Source organism: Eptatretus burgeri, chromosome 9 (assembly GCF_056783735.1).
Source record: "Eptatretus burgeri isolate ZD-2024b chromosome 9, Ebu_testis_v1, whole genome shotgun sequence".
Lineage (NCBI taxonomy): Eukaryota > Metazoa > Chordata > Myxini > Myxiniformes > Myxinidae > Eptatretus > Eptatretus burgeri.
In genome coordinates, this window is record NC_140969.1 from 61,842,563 (window position 1) to 61,858,890 (window position 16,328).

Sequence of the window (16,328 nt, forward strand, 5' to 3'; positions counted from 1 at the left end):
CTTATCTGGTTGACGTCACACCCTCATTACACATCGGTAAACAATGCAATGCAGTAGCTTACTGGTGTAAACTACAAAACAAGTGAGCAACGCAAGGACTTGACAAAGGCAAGACACAAAAAGGATATGGCTAACTCTTGTGAACTATATCGGAGTTTCTGGAATTGCGAAATCCATTCAGTGGCAACCACAGTTTGCACAGTATTGCAACTAGAATCAATGCTGACAGCAAGGTAAATGTAGACAGGGTAAAATATGTAGGAGACAACTACATCCTGAAATCAATGACAGTGAAAAAGGTTCTGCAACGCACCTTTGGGAAAAAGACCAAGTTGTGACACTTTGTGCATCAGCTGTCAAAATCAACAATGAGACAATCCTAGACGGTGGGCTGAGCCCCTGTTTTGCTTACTTTTGTGACCCACTTCACAAATCGACCTGCATTTATAATATGTTGTGTAAAAATATTACAGAATTCATATCTGAAACTCGTTCAGCACAAAACTTGCACAATTTTCAAAATATGGAAAAAAACACCAAAAATGTAGATGAACTTTTAAATAAATATTGTGCATCAGGCCGTCCCTCCAAACCAGAAACACCGAGGATCCCCTTTGACATTGTCAGATGTTGGACAAGTGGATTAGAGTCGAGATCAAGAATATGTAAATCACGAGCATGACCGCTGATAACCCCACAGACCGGCAGTGCTCCGCACTGCCGTTCCACAGGGGAGAATGGCTATAGCTTATATCTGGTTATTCCAACCAGGTTTTCTTGAAAATTATGGAATCAATAACCCTCTTTCTGGTCCAAAGTACTGATTTAATTAATTACTCACCAAGACACAATCCATTTGAAAATGATGATGCTCTCCGTGGTCGTGAAAATCCTTCATAGTTTTTGTTTGTATCGGATCACAGGTGTGTGTGTGTGTGGGGGGGGGGTTGGGAGGAGGGGGGTGTAGGACCTCGATCACCCACGCTGCTGGACAGTTTTCCCATCTCTACATTGACTACATACTGTTGTGGATTTCAGAATCGGATCTGAGTAATACACACAACATCCAGGTCCTCAGACAGTTATTTCCATAAATGCATGTTCAGAACAGATCCATCCCCTTGTCTGGTGGGATTCTAACTCTTTGATGCATTGGAGAAGGGTAGAGAACGAGTTCCCTCCATTTCCGAGGGGACAACCTTTTCATCTTTATGACACGTTCATGACATATGATTTTACATCATTTTTCATGAGCGATATTCACCGTTCGTGCACGCGATAAAACAGCCATTTGCCCAACGGATACTCGTTATATTCCCCTTCCATCGAGACCCATTGGCTTGGAAATACAGGATTTATTTACACATTTTATTTTGGTTATCATTTTCATTTTCACATTGGACTTACAGGATATTTGAGTCATTAATCACATCGCAAGCTTTTCCAGAACAGTTTATTCTGATGATCAAACATGGCTGTGGTCTCAAATTGTTTATCTCAGGCACCCATCTATTTCTCATCAACGATCAACAACCCACCTTTTTCCATTGACCTTTGACACCTTGTCCAGCAGCTCTATGGATGCTGACCGGCTCTCCTTCATATCGGCTAAACAAAGAGGTGATGATTGCCTGTTAACTTTCTGTGAGCGCTTCATGTTTTCGCTCGTTTGTTCCGGCAAATAGTCACTTTCTGGTATTCGTCCAGCGCCCTGAAAATGGCGTCATAAGCTCGGCCTGTGTTAATTGGTAGTTGCATCTCGTTCGATGGTCGAAAGAATGACCGTGAGAATGGACGGTTGGAGGTCTCGTGCAGAAACGTGCCAATAAGCAAGCTGGATTTGGCTGAAGACGTGCTTGAGGCTCCGTCTACACTGGTAGCCTATTAAAGAATGGCAGGACCGCCTTGATGACAGTTGTAAGAGATCCTGATGACATTTGCAACGGTGGTTGGTGACAGCTCCTGAGGGTTGGTGACACACCGCACGTCTGCTTTCCCTTCCTCTCACGTCACACTGTCTTCCCTTCCCCACCCCTCCTCGCTCCATCAATCCTCCTCGATCCCCAACCTCTTCCTCACCCCCTCCCTCCTCTCACCTTTGCCCTCCACCTCATGACTCTCCTCGCTCTCTCTCCCACACCCCTCTCTCCCTCTTCCCCCCTCTTTCTCTCTCCTCCCTTTAGTGTACCCATCAGCGAAGCGATGGGTGGTATTTGCAAGTGTGATTTTTTTAAATGATGTCATTGGTGCCTTCGTTACGTAGTCATAATTGCATATGCAGAATGGAACATCTGATCAGTATGAAAAATTTTGAGGGTCATCTCGGCATAAAATGGTCCACAAAAAAATAATTTGATGACGTCATTTGTCACGTGATTCGGCAGTCATGTTGGTTTTAATAAAACATACCTTCAAAAATCTTCTTCTCTGAAGTGGCTGAACAGATCGAGATGAAACTTTACAAGAATGACCACCTCTCCATGAGGAACAAAAGGTTCACACATTTGTGATAGGTCACATTATTTGGCAGTCATCTTGGATTTACTCTAAAACCTATAAAAAATATTCTTCTCCAGAATGGTTGGCAGATCGAAAGGGAAACTTCACACAAATATTCCCCAAGCCATGGGTGGTACAAGTTTAAGGAATAATTGATAGGTCACATTGTTTAGCAGCCATATTTGATTGAAGAAAGCTATTAAATAATGTTTTCTCTGGAACCACTGAATAAATCGATGTGACACTTCCACATTTATGATCTAGTAGTGATTGGGAATACATGTTTTAAATTTCAACTTGATCGGACGCATAGTCTGGCAGCCAGAAATATTTAATTTTTTGATATGGGTTCTTTTTCTTTCTTTGATTGTTTTTGTTTTTTGAATAAGGCTCACTTGGGTGTGCCTGGATGGGTTTGAGGGTGGAGGAGTAGCAGCTGAAATGCGAATTCTATCCAAGTTCCTCCGGATGACTTCATCTTTGCTTTTTGCTTGTTTTGGGTTCTTCTGATTTCTCCAATGCAGGACTGCACCTATTTCATCTTCTATTTGAATTGAATCGAATTTGTCTTAATCCCATCCTAAATTAAATTGAGTAATGAATAATAATTGAAAAACATCATGGGTCAGGGTCAGGTGTCCAATCAAAGAGGGACATCTTGGTACCCGGTCATCACTGCCAGCAGTTAAAAAGTGGCAGTTAAAATTATGCGTCATTAATTACGTAACACACCAGCACACAAACGCCACACAAAATACACCACACAAAAGAAGTCCGAGCGAGGGTCTGCAATCTGTTTTTTTTTTTTTTGTTTCAAACTACATTCTCTACTTGTGAAGCTGAATCTTAACTTACAAGGGTTTCTGTGCATTTTTGGGACCTAGTAATTGAATGGTAATTTCTGGAGTTTATCTGGAGTTAACAGTCATCACTTTTTTGAATGATTTATATGGTGTTGTATCAAGTCTATTTTATTATCGTTACTTATTATCTATGCCACCGAAGGTGATGGAGGTTATGTTGTCACCCCTCTCTGTCTGTCTGTTTGTTACCTGCAAAATCAAAGATTTTTCAATTTTATCAGTCAGTCGATTTTGTAACTCTGTCTGTCAATCGCCTACAGGTAACAATTTTAAACCAATCTTCACGAAACTTCACCACATGGTAGAGTTTGCCATAAAGAAGGCACATATTGTTTTTGAGGTCAAAGGTCAACATAGGCCAAAGGAAAACAAATTTGTCAAATTTCGAAAATCCTCAATTTTCATCGGATTGACTTGAAATTTGAAAATAATTTTCATATGAGCTTAATGAATTCAACCACCAGTTATTTTGAGGTCAACCTCAGCCTTAAGGTCAACATAGGCCAAAGGTAAACAACTTCAGTGAGATTTCTAAAATCCTCAATTTTCATCCGATTAATTGAAATTTGAAGAGGATTTATATTTCAGGTCACTGAATTCAACCAGACAATTGCTTTTGAGGTCAATATAGACCAAAAGGTCAACATAGGCTAAATGTCAACAACTAAGCTGGAATTTCTAAAATTGTTAATTTTCTTCTGATTGACTAGATTTGAAGACGATTTGCATATCGGGTCCAGTGACCTTCACCAATTCAATCACCAATTATTTTTGAGGTCAACAATGGACAAAAGGTCAACGTAGGACGAAATTCTCATATTGTCAATTTTCATCCGATTGACTTGAAATTGGAAGAGGAGTTGCATATTTGGTCATTGAATTCAGCCACCAATTATTTTTGAGGTCAAATTTGTTTTATGCATTTTGCAAGTATCGTGCTGTGCATGACATCTTTTTTGCTTGTTTGTTTGTTTGTCTGACTGTGTACAGGATATCTAAAAAAAGTTGTGTACGGATCCGTATGAAATTTGGTGGGTAGGTTGGGTGTGTGATAAGGATGAAATGATTATATTTTGGTTAAGATCCGGGTCCGGATCTAAATAAGTTTTTTTTTAAGTGATTCTTCACCATTGAGAGATAGGGCTAAAAATGATATAGTATTGTCTAGCATGATATTTCAAAAACGTATTGTGCCCGATATGTTTTCGTGGATCAGGCATTGCGTGGTGGAGGTATTCGCTCTACTGAGTGCCCTTCTAGTTTTTTATGTCTTTGTAAGTCTTGTCTGTAAAAGTCCAGAAAGTCAAATTCTTCCAAAAGTGTTTGAATGTGGAATGTATTGCATGTAAATGCAATTCCGTTTGAAGCTGTTTTACATAATTGGTGAAAACACACACACCTTCAGCATACCTGGCACACCTGTCTCCAGTGGTTGATCGTTTGAGGTTTGATAAAACCATGCATCTCAAAGACATTTTACAACACATGCTCATATAGTATGATCCCAGTTCCGACTGGATCTTTTTATACAGTGCTCAGTCAGAATAAAATGAACACCCCTGATTGGAAACAAGCTTTATGATAACAATCTGTGACACACACACACACACACACACACACACACACACACACACACACACACACACACACACACACACACACACACACACACACACACACACACACACACACACGTTCTCTCTCAAATGGACAACCTACATTCATATTTGCTTGCAGAATGTCCTTTACTATTATTCAGTGCTTACAAAAATATAATTTGTAGGTTTTGATTTGCCTGGTGTGAAACGAAAGGCAACTTTACCTATAATGGACTCTGACAAAACATTTGGCCTGAAACACCATCTGGAGTTAATTTTTGTCTTACAAGATTGAAGCCGATGATGAGCAGAAGCTCATTGTCAAATCCTCATCTTCCACTTGTCATTTCCATGGTGTGTGTGTGTGTGTGTGTGTGTGTGTGTGTGTGTGTGTGTGTGTGTGTGTGTGTGTGTGTGTGTGTGTGTGTGTGTTCACCAATGCTCTTAAAATGATGAATGTTAAAAAAAAGACAACAATGTGATCATGATTAAAACATGTTTTGAGCAGAAGTGGGAGCAATTTATGAAGCTATAAATGTGACATATTGACAACACAGCCTTTCTGAATTTTTTTTTTTTTAACCAAATGATCCTTTAATATTTGCATTGTTAAGTCAACAGTAGAAAAATGTGAACCAAGTTGATAATTGTAGCAAAAACAACAGGCAGCAAGTATCTCACAATGAGTTGGAATCTGCAGGTGGTCGCCTTGGTTGCCTCGAGGCGCAACCAATAGGCAAACTAGGCGGTCGCCCAGAGCAACAAAATTTGGGATGGCGGCAAAAAACTAAATTAACGAATCATTAAATTACATAAGTAAACAAGCAGACTCAGCAGTGGGAAATGAAGTCTTGATCTACTGATATACATCACTGACATCTCCAGAGGAGACTGGAGATGATTTAAGCGTTGGAGCCTCTATTCAAATTATAGCTCGGGTTTCGTGGGAGAGTGATTATTCAAGAGCCTCTCGGTGTGTTTTCTGACATAGATGTGTGAATACAGATGTGTGCTGGCCTGTGTAAACAACTGTCTTACTCGGTAACTTACTTTCCATAAGGTAAGATATCTATGAATGTAGTAATGTATAAAGCAACTTAATACACCTGAATCTCAGCATCATTTTCTCCTTTTTCATGTAAAGTAGATCTGTAATTATAAATGAAGAAGTTTTATTCATTCTCCAAGGTTAATTGTGGTGAAAAAGGGAGGGTGGGGGAGAAACACTTGAAGGTTACCTTCGGGCACCTAATACCCTTGCAGTGGTCCAAAGAATCAGTCATCACTGCTGGATCAAGGTACGGTGGCTTGGCCGACAAGAGATTTGCCCAGACAAGTGGTGGCTGACCCATACAGGTCAAGGGCTTGGAGGCTGTAGGTATCTGTGAGAATGGCACAGAATGCATGAACCAGACCAACAGAAATGGGAGGATTGGCGAAGCCGTTGTAGTTGCTTCGCTGCTCCACTCAGAGTGAATTCCCCCTTCAAAACAAGTACCGAAGGAGGCTCGACATTCGTTTGAGCTCCAGCCTCAGTAGGACGACACACCTGTCCCAGCATCCTTTGTTTGACTTGCCCCGTTTCTACAAGGCTTGTGTGCTCATGTCAGGCAATTCCTTATGCTGCTGACTCACAAAAGCCAGCAGGAATGATTCTCAGCAACGAAACTGATGTAATAGATCAAGATGGTATGCTTTGCATAGAGACTTTTTTTCAGCACCTTGCACTGCATTGATATGACAATGAAGGCTTCTGGTACTGCTTTGTCCTCTGCTTCATAATTGCCTTGATTATAAATGCATTACAACTGCCAAGCTCCTGCTCACTCCACTGTCAATTCGATCATCACAAGTTCTATTACAACATTGCCACGTGCTCACATACTGCGACTGCTGCCTTGGCTTCAGAATTCAGAGCATTTTAGTGAATTGTTACTTTTATGTATCTGCTTAGTTAAGGTTAAGGCCCAGTCACACCTTGACGTTTTAGCCAAGAATGGCAACGTATAACAATGCACGTAAAACGTTGGCGTACGCTGAAGTTTTGAGGTTTTTTAAAAAAGTTTTGGTCATATTCAGAACGTGTTGGTCATATGCATAACGTATTAGTAACGGGCACAGAACGTTTCGTTGTGTTAAAGATAACTTATACCAACGAATGCTTAGCCTGTTGTCGGCGTTCACAACCTATGCCCAACGATAGTTTAACTTAGTCATAGTGCGCTGCACGTATCGCCGACGAACTCGTGGCGTTCTCTGTTAAAAACCTGCCGCACGCCGATTTAAATCATAACCGCCTGAGAATTGGAAGTGTCACCATCGCAGTCACACCTTGACGATTTAGCCAGTGCATGCCGACCTATGAAAAATGTGTCTAAAACGCTGGGACACGTCGAATACGGTATGGGCAAGTTGTGTATACGTTAGGAGCACGATGAAAAACAATGAAGTACGCTGGCATATTACGTGGTGCGTCGAGTACATCGTGAAATTTCAAGCATGCTGAAAATTTTACGACGTACTCGACTTATGGCTCACAAGTTCTGCATACGCTGGCATAATTTCTCGGCACGCTCCGCAATCGTTTACACACGTCAGCCACACGTTACTTGTAAGTTACTCATAAGTCGAAACACGTCGAGGTAATGTTTAGCATACCCGAAACTTCATTTTTAACCTACGAGTAACGTGCTTTTAACCTATTAATAGCGTGCTTTGAACCTATGAGTAGCGTGCTTTGAACCTATGTGTAACGTATCTCAAACGCACATTGGCGTATGTAGACGAATTTGATTGACATCTTCCGGACGACCACAGAACTTACTGAACGTGTTTTTAACTTACAGCTACCGTCTAATGGCGTATTGGCAGCGTTTATGGGAATTGGTGTATACAAATGGGCTTCACAAGAGGAACCCGTCAGTGTTCCAGACTCCATGTTGAGTAGCTGTCAATGTCAGTAGCAGTGGTAGTAGCAGTAGCAGTAGTAGTAGTAGTTCGAGAGAATTTAGTGATGTCGATGTTATTAGTAGTAGTAGTAGCAGTAGTAGTTCGAGAGAATTTAGTGATGTCGATGTTAGTAGTAGTAGCAGTAGTAGTAGCAGTAGTAGTTTGAGAGAATTTAGTGATGTCGATGTTAGTAGTAGTAGTAGTTCGAGAGAATTTAGTGATGTCGATGTTATTAGTAGTAGTAGTTCGAGAGAATTTAGTGATGTCTATGTTGGTAGTAGTAGTAGTAGTACTTTCAAGTAACGTGTTGCAAAGTGTGAACAACGTTCATGTAGCATGCTTACAAAACGTTACTCATAGGTTAGAAATAAGTTTCGGGTACGCTAAACATTACCTCGACGTGTTTCGACTTTCGAACTAAACAAGAAAAGGGAGAGAGAGGGAGGAAGCACTGAAATCAGCAAGTAAGAGAGTCGGGGAGTTATGAAGAGTTAATGGGGGTAATAAAAATAATGGGTCAGGATGGTCACGAGATGGTCATGCACTGTCTGTTTCAAGCCCTGCAGGGAAAAGTGAGACAGAACAGCCTCTGGAAGATGGTTCCATAGATGGGAGAAGCGAGGAATAAAAGAGTCAAAGTTGGCAGTCAACCTGGATTTTGGAAGTTTAAACGAATACAGCATTTTTGGAAGTGTTAAAACTATATACGTGCTAACAATTCAGGTAACAATCTGTACAGACAGATTGACCACGCATGTTCCTTAAAAGGACAAAACTAATTTCACATGGAGCTTGAAAATTTTTCATAAAGTTTAGTATAAAATGTCACTCGTATGTATAGAGTTTAGGCAGAAGGTTGTGAGAATAGAAATAACATACATCATTGAAGACAATAACGGGTTGTTATTTATTTTTAACTGTGATTACAATGTGAAAATAAATTCCGATCAAAGCAAGATGTAATTAACCCTATCCCAATAAAATAGAAAACCAAACTAAACTGGAAGGGTACTCGGTAGAGGTCATACCTCTGACACGCAATTGCCTGATCCACGAGAACATAATGGGCCCAATAAAATTTTTGAAATATCATGCTTTGTATTGTTTTTGGCTCCAGCTCTAAATGGTGAAGAATCACTTTAAAAATTAAATAATTCTCTTATCCAGATCTGGATTCGGATCTTCACCAAAATCAGATAATTTCGTCCTTGTCACACACCCAACCTGTCTATCAAGTTTCATCCAAATCCGTGCACGACTTCGTGCGATATCATGATACATACCAGTTTCGCCCCATCTCTCAACGGTGAAGAATGTCTCAAAAAATTATCAGATTCGGATCTTCACCAAAATTGAATGAATTCTTCCTTGTCATACACCCAATGTGTCCACCAGGTTTTGTTCGAATATGTCCCCAACTTTTTGAGATATCATGCTTTCTATCATGTTTGGCCCTATCTCTCAATGGTGAAGAATCACTTGAAAAATTATAGGAACCAGATCGAGATCCGGATCCGGATCTTCACTAAAATCCAAAATTTTGTCCTTGTCATCCACCCAACTTGCCCACAAAATGTCACCCAGATCCGTCCACAACTTTTTGAGATATCCTGCACACAGACAAAACGGACAGACTGGGGTGAAAACATAACCTCCTTCCACCTTCGGTGGCGGAGGCAACAAATCAGCCGAAAAACATGTTTGTCAACATCACTTTTTAAAAAAATCCTTAAGAAATGGGGAAAACAACTGGAAGAGTGGTTCTGTGTATGTATTTAAGGAAAGGTAGCCAATTGTCAATCTAGTTTGCCCTTTTACTGGGTGATAGTGGACCACCTGAATACGAGTTCTCTTCTTTAAGAACCAGAATGATTCTATAGTAACTGGAAAATGACAAATTTACCTTAATAAAGCACAGTGATTGTACTTTATTATAACATCATCGATCTTTTTCTTATATTCTTTGACTTCCTTATTCATATTTTCAATTTGCTTGTGCCGATCTTGCATCACTTCCCTTTGTTCAGAAATTTTCTTCTTCTGATCTGCATACACCCACAACATCGTGTCAGTGAACTTTCAACACAAGCAAAAACCAAGGAATGCTTAAGTTATTATTTAAATACGATCATTCGATACACAGTATCTCAAGATGCCATAAATTGTTGGTAATTTTGTTGAAAGGTTATTTATGGTGTACGGAGTAAATGTTTCTGTCATCTTAAATGGTGAAGAATAATTTGAATCATTACTATGTTCATGTTCATAAAAAACGGTGTGATTCAAGTTCTGACTGTGGATGTTTTTATACAGTATATGCCAGAATAAAATGAACACTCCTGATTGTAACAGACTTTACTATAATAATCTGTGATACACACACACACACACACACACACACACACACACACACACACACACACACACACACACACACACACACACACACACACACACACACACACACACACATCTGCTCGCAGAATGTCCTTTGCTATCATAAGGTGATTGAACCCATGAAGATATCAAATCAATGATATTCTGAATGACAACGTGATAATGTATTACTTGGCAGAGATTGCCTTTTCCACAGTTCCCGATCCAAATATTCACAGACTTGTTTCATGTTGTTCATGTCAGGATTCTGTGGTGCTCAGGGAAGAAGCTGCAGATAAATTCAGTCTCTTACAGGGATGGTGCACCATCTTCCTACAATAAATCGGAAAACAAGACTTGGTGGCATAATGTTTAGAATGTCCACTCTGAGTTAAGAAGGTCGGAGGTGCAATACCGACCCTGGCCTTGTCATGCCAAAAGACTAAAAATGGTACATGCTGCTTCCTCGATTGATGCTCAGCATTGAAGGGACAGAGCATGGACAAACCCTAAAGGTTGGCATCCATGGGAAGGAAGAAATTTCTCCTTAATTCCCCTGCTGAGTGCGGTGAGAAAAGCAGTCATAACTAGAGGGGGAGCACTCGGTAGAGTGCAAAACCTCTGCCGCCGATACTGCTGGGTCACTTAAGTGAACCTGATATCCTATTCATTGAAGGTCAAAACAGATCAGACTCCACTGAACCACGATTGAATAAACTAAACTAGATCGACGCGCATGTAGAAATGCCAAAAAAAATAAAATCGAAATTTTTTTGAAAAAAAAAGTTGCAAAATTTCTGGCTTTTTTTCTCTAACAATTTTTTTGGGGGGGTTGGAAATCACTTAAAACATGTAGAAATGCAAAAAAAAAATTTCAAATTTTTTTTTCAAAATGGCCACCATAGCAGCCATATTGGACTTTGGACCAAGTCCAAAATCTAATGGCATGATCCTTGAACCATACCTAATCCCCCCAACAAGTTTCGTCGAAATCCATCCAGAGTTTTTCCGTAATAGTGTTCACAAACAAACAAACATACAAACAAACAGACAGGGGTGAAAACAGTAACCTCCGCCCATCTTCGATGGCGGAGGTTAAATATGGCATCATCGCTACCCAACATGTCCAGGAAGTTACATCACTTCCCTCAAAGTCAGTTGTGCTTCTGTGAAGTCAAGATTCTCTATCTGCATGTATGTACATGGTTTGTGTTATAGCTCCTACAAGAGCCTCAAACCCTATAAAAAAATTTATTGCTGCCATATACCTTGCTAGTATACAAGAAACCCACTTACCACGATATGGTACAAGTGAAGCATTTTTCAGCTTGGAACACATTTACTGCAGAACAATGGCAACAAAATGGCTAGATGCCATAACTTCAAAACAACTTGCCTCAAAGAGATAGAATGGGCTGCAGCTTCTTCTCTGGACACCACAGAGTCCTGACATGAACACCATAAAACTACTGGAAACATCCAGGTTGTGGACGAAAAAGTCACTTAATTGGGCATTGGGTCACCGCATGCGGCCACGATGGCCTGTAAGCTCCGTGGCAAAGAGTCCATCAACGTCTGCAATTCTGCAGGATGCGGCACCATTCTTCCACGAGAAAGTCAATTGACTCACACCTGTTTGATGGAGATGGAAAACGCTGTCGCAGGCGTCGTTCCAGAATATCCTATAAATGCTCGATTGGATTCAGATCTGGTGACTGAGAAAGCCATGATATATGGATAACAGTGTCATGCTTATCAATCAAACCACTGGGCAACCACACAAGCTCTTTGGATGGGGCATTGTCATCCTGGAAGACACCTCTCCCAGCAGGAATGAAATGCTGTGATATGGTGTGAAGATGATCACTCGGTCCCATTAAGTAGAGATTGGCTTTGACCTTGCCTTCTCAAGGAATGACTACACCCAAACCATGCCAGAAAAATTTTCCCCTCAACATTACAGAACCACCAGAGCCCTTCACTGTTGGAACCAAGCACTCAGGATTGTAGCACTACACATACACTCATCCATTTGTCGAGAACATGGTGAAGGATGATTCATCTGAACATATCACATTTCTCTATTGCTTGGTAATCCATTGCCTGTGCTCTTTGCACCACTGAACTCACAAATGTGCATTACCAAGTGTGGTGAGCAGCGGTTTGTACACTTTAACCCAACTATGGTATCCTGCTCTGTGGAGTTTTTAGCAGACCGTGTTTGATGACACTGACCGATCGCACCGCAGGTTGTAATTTACAGTCAATTGATCTCCAGTTGCTTGCATGCTTTACCTTAAACTTCAAATTGATGCACGGATATCACGATCCTAGAGTATGTGCTTCCGCCCACTGTTGCCCTTTTCTGATGTCTTTCCCTTGGAGTTCCATGCCGACTTCACCTTTGACACCATTGCTCATGAAATATCAGAAAGTTGCACTGTCTTTGTCATCGAAGCTCCTGCCAAAAGTGCCCCAACAATCACTCCTCTTTCAAAGTCACTGAGGATTTCACTTGCAGCCATGCCATGCCAGCCATAATTATAGGCAACCAGGCATGTGCAGCATTTTTATACATGACCCGAAGCATGCTGGGATGATATTTGCTTAATTAACACATGGGCCACACCTTTGTGGAAGCCGTTGTTTTCAATATACTTGGTGTTCCTCATTTATCCAAGTGTTTCCTTTTTTTTATGTCCACTACTTGTGTGCATGTCGGGAGTTGCAGGAAAGCTGACCTATGCAGTATTGTATAAGAGATGCAACAAATTCTACTCCACATTTGGCAAAAATCTGGATCGGGCTATCATGCATCATTGATTTGATACATCCCCGGAACATGACATCTTTGAACTTTTGTTGTCCCTGACATTATCTTCCTTTTTTCTTGTGGATAAATCCCTTGCCCTGAACAATTTTAGAAACTTGTTCTGATGAAGAGATGCTACAGCCCAAATCACTCTTATTTCTCCATTTGTATTGTGCATCTCCTGCCTCTGGAACAAACTTCCTCACTCTCTTCAATCCCACTCCTCCCTCCAGGTCTTCAAAACAGCTGTTCACAACCATCTCATATCTTCCCCCCTTCCCAAATCTTGATCTTAACTACCCCTGCGAATCCACCTCAAACGCACCTCCTTCAAATTCCCTGTTTTCCTTCCTGAAAGTCCCTGTAGTCCCATCTTGTTTACCCCATGTACCCCACCCCATCCCTCTCCCTTCAACAGATCTCCTATTGTCTTTGTTCCCCACTATTTTGTGCTTCCCTCTCCCACCCCGTTTGTCTCCTGCCTTGTTATATGTTCTGTGTATTTGCTCTTACATGAGCCTCGACTTGGTATACAAAAAAAAGTCTGTTTTGATTTTAACTTTAAAATGTCAAGGTTTGTTGGAATTCCCTTTATTAACTGTTTATAGCCTTATTCCTGTGTGATATCACTCTCAATTGTTATTACTGAATGTCTGTTGGGATGGGAGAAGACTAACTTACAACTCCAAGCTACACCTTGGAGTCACACTGGACGACACCCTCAACTGCAAATATCATGTTTTCAAGACAAAGGGAAGGTAGGACCCTGAAACAACATCTTGAGGAAGTTGATCAACTCTAAATGGATAACAAACCCAGAGTTCATACTGCACTTGTGTTGTGCTATTCGGCAGTAGAATATACTTGTCCTGTTTTGAGCCGTTCCTCACATGCCAGGAATATGTATCCAATCTTCAACATGGCCCGCAGAGCTATCTCTGGTTTCCTTAAACCAACGCAAGTGGATGACCTCTATTTGTGTTGTAGTATTGCTCCACCTTTGATCAGAAGGGCAGTCTCCACACAAATAGAAAGAACCAACCAGGAACGTGACTGATCTAGCCACCCACTCTTTCAAAATGAGCCAGCATCTCAGAGGTTGAAGTGCAAAAAGTTTCCTTCATGCTGTGCAGCCCCTGGATGGTAACCCCCACAGCTGCAGGACAGATGCTTGGTCAATGCATGTGCAACCAAGACCTCATGAGCTGTCACTTGACCGTGAGGAGTCCCTGCCAAAAAGGAGCCAGTGAGACTAATTGAAACCAGTGAGCACGTCAAACTAATTGCCTTCATGTGAAGCATTCCTAATCTTATTGTCAATGTAGCATTGTCATTGTTTGTAATTATTTAAAATTCTGTGTATTAAATGTAAAGCTCATCTTATCCATAACTGATCCTTCTTGTGATTATTTTCCCATTTCATTTCCACACCAATTTTGAGTTAATCACCGGGATATTGGATTAATGAGGTAGCAACACTACTCTTAACTGTAATTGGCATGCCACTTGGTTATTCTTGCAATACGGTTGCAGTGAGCATGTCCTTAAGACCAAGTTCATTACTAATAATTGATAATATTTGCACTCATCATGCAATGTATCTTCCCCACTTGTTTTTATGACAAGCCATGTGATCCTTTTTCGATTTTCCTGAACAGTGTTGGTGGTAAGTGTGCTGTGTGCAAAAGGAATGTGCAGACGAGCAACAATTGACATTTTGGATTGTGAGAACTCATACAAAATTCCCACTGTTCTCATGTGACACTGACACACTGTAACAAGAATCACTGGCTGATCAAACACAAGCTTCTCATCAGCTGAAGAAGTACAACATGGTGTTCTTCACATGATTATAGCTGTAGTGAACTACCAGCAAGAGCACTGTTGAGCTGCTGTCACATTGAAAGGTTACATGCGATTAAAAGCATGCTACAAAATGATGGAACAACGGCATCAAATTGGCCAACATGCTCTCACTATTTTCCTAAGTTACGGCTCCTGTAAGAGCTGGATTACAAGGAACTTCCACCTGGAATCCTAGCTTTATGAGCTTTGTCAAATAAAAATGCAAAACAGATAAACAATTTCTTTAAAACAAATTCTAAAATGGTTCTAGAGTTAAAATGCAATGTGAATCCTTTAAACAAGTTTGTCACAAGCAGGAGAGAAAACATCATCTGTGCTTAAAGTATTCCATAGGGTTGTCATTTAATTAAAGTGGAATCTCCCATTCATATCTTCCTTCATAACAGCTGGAAAATAATTATATACTACTTGCAAAACGTTGTTCTGTCGAATTTCAAAATAACAATCACCTTCAATCTTTTGTAGCATGTTCTGCACGTTGGTGATGTTCGTAAGTTTCTCGACAATATCACCGATCCTGCCATTGATCAAGGCAGAAACATTAGCCTTGTCCACATATTTTTCCTGCAAGTTGTCAATGCTCAAAGAGACCGTTTGTAGGTTCTGCACAAAAGGGATCAAGAAATTATTTTTTCCTCAATGATTGATAAAGGCTTTGGCAGAAAGAGCTGTAATGTGTCGGCTCCATTCATTGTAAGTGAATATTGGCAAATTACTCAGTAATCCATGATTATTATTCTCAGGAGTTTGGTTGAGAAAAGAGCATCGACCACAACAAATCTCATTTGGTTCATCAGTTCAAGACCCAACCAATAACTTTACTAATCTCTTCAACACTGTAAACCTGTGTTCATCAATAGGATCATGGATAGAGACAGGATACAAGGAAAGCACAAATGCACACAATTCACAAATGCATTTTGGTTTAAACGAGTGCAATATTACCACTAAAGGAGTTTTATTATACCCGTGATAGTACATTATTGAAATCATTCCTTAAATTATATTTTAACAATTGTTTCCTTAAATCATAGCAATCCTCAAATTTATTTAGCATACTAATGCAGACTTAATTATTGATTGTATAGGGTGGCCTGAAAGTCGCTTTACCCCTGCTAAATTTCTCGCACATCCCTCCCTTCCCCTCTGCCCTCCCCCACCATGGTATGCGGCAACACTGACTCACTGACATGGGAGTCAGTAGAAGTTGGATGGCATGGCAGACACAAGTTGTTACCGGGTCGAAGCTTTCATTAAAATCAAGTGTGGACAGCTTCCGCGGAACATTTTTGAAAACCTTCTCCACCAAAGCAGACATTGTTGAAGTGCAGAAAACTGGCTTTTGAAACATGAAATGTGAAGGAC

At 40.6% G+C, this 16,328-nt stretch overlaps 1 protein-coding gene across 1 annotated transcript in view; it reads right to left on the minus strand.

Annotated features, from left to right (window-relative positions):
* Positions 1-8,792: 8,792 nt before the first annotated feature.
* Positions 8,793-16,328, minus strand: part of LOC147020198 (laminin subunit beta-2-like) — a 135,757-nt gene continuing 128,221 nt past the window's right edge. The window contains exons 33-34 of the mRNA XM_085895332.1: positions 15,413-15,566; positions 8,793-9,954 (exon numbers count right to left, since the gene is read on the minus strand). Of these exons, the coding sequence (XP_085751458.1) occupies positions 9,809-9,954; positions 15,413-15,566 (300 nt within the window). The 3' untranslated portion in view covers positions 8,793-9,808. The remainder of the gene's footprint in view (positions 9,955-15,412; positions 15,567-16,328) is intronic.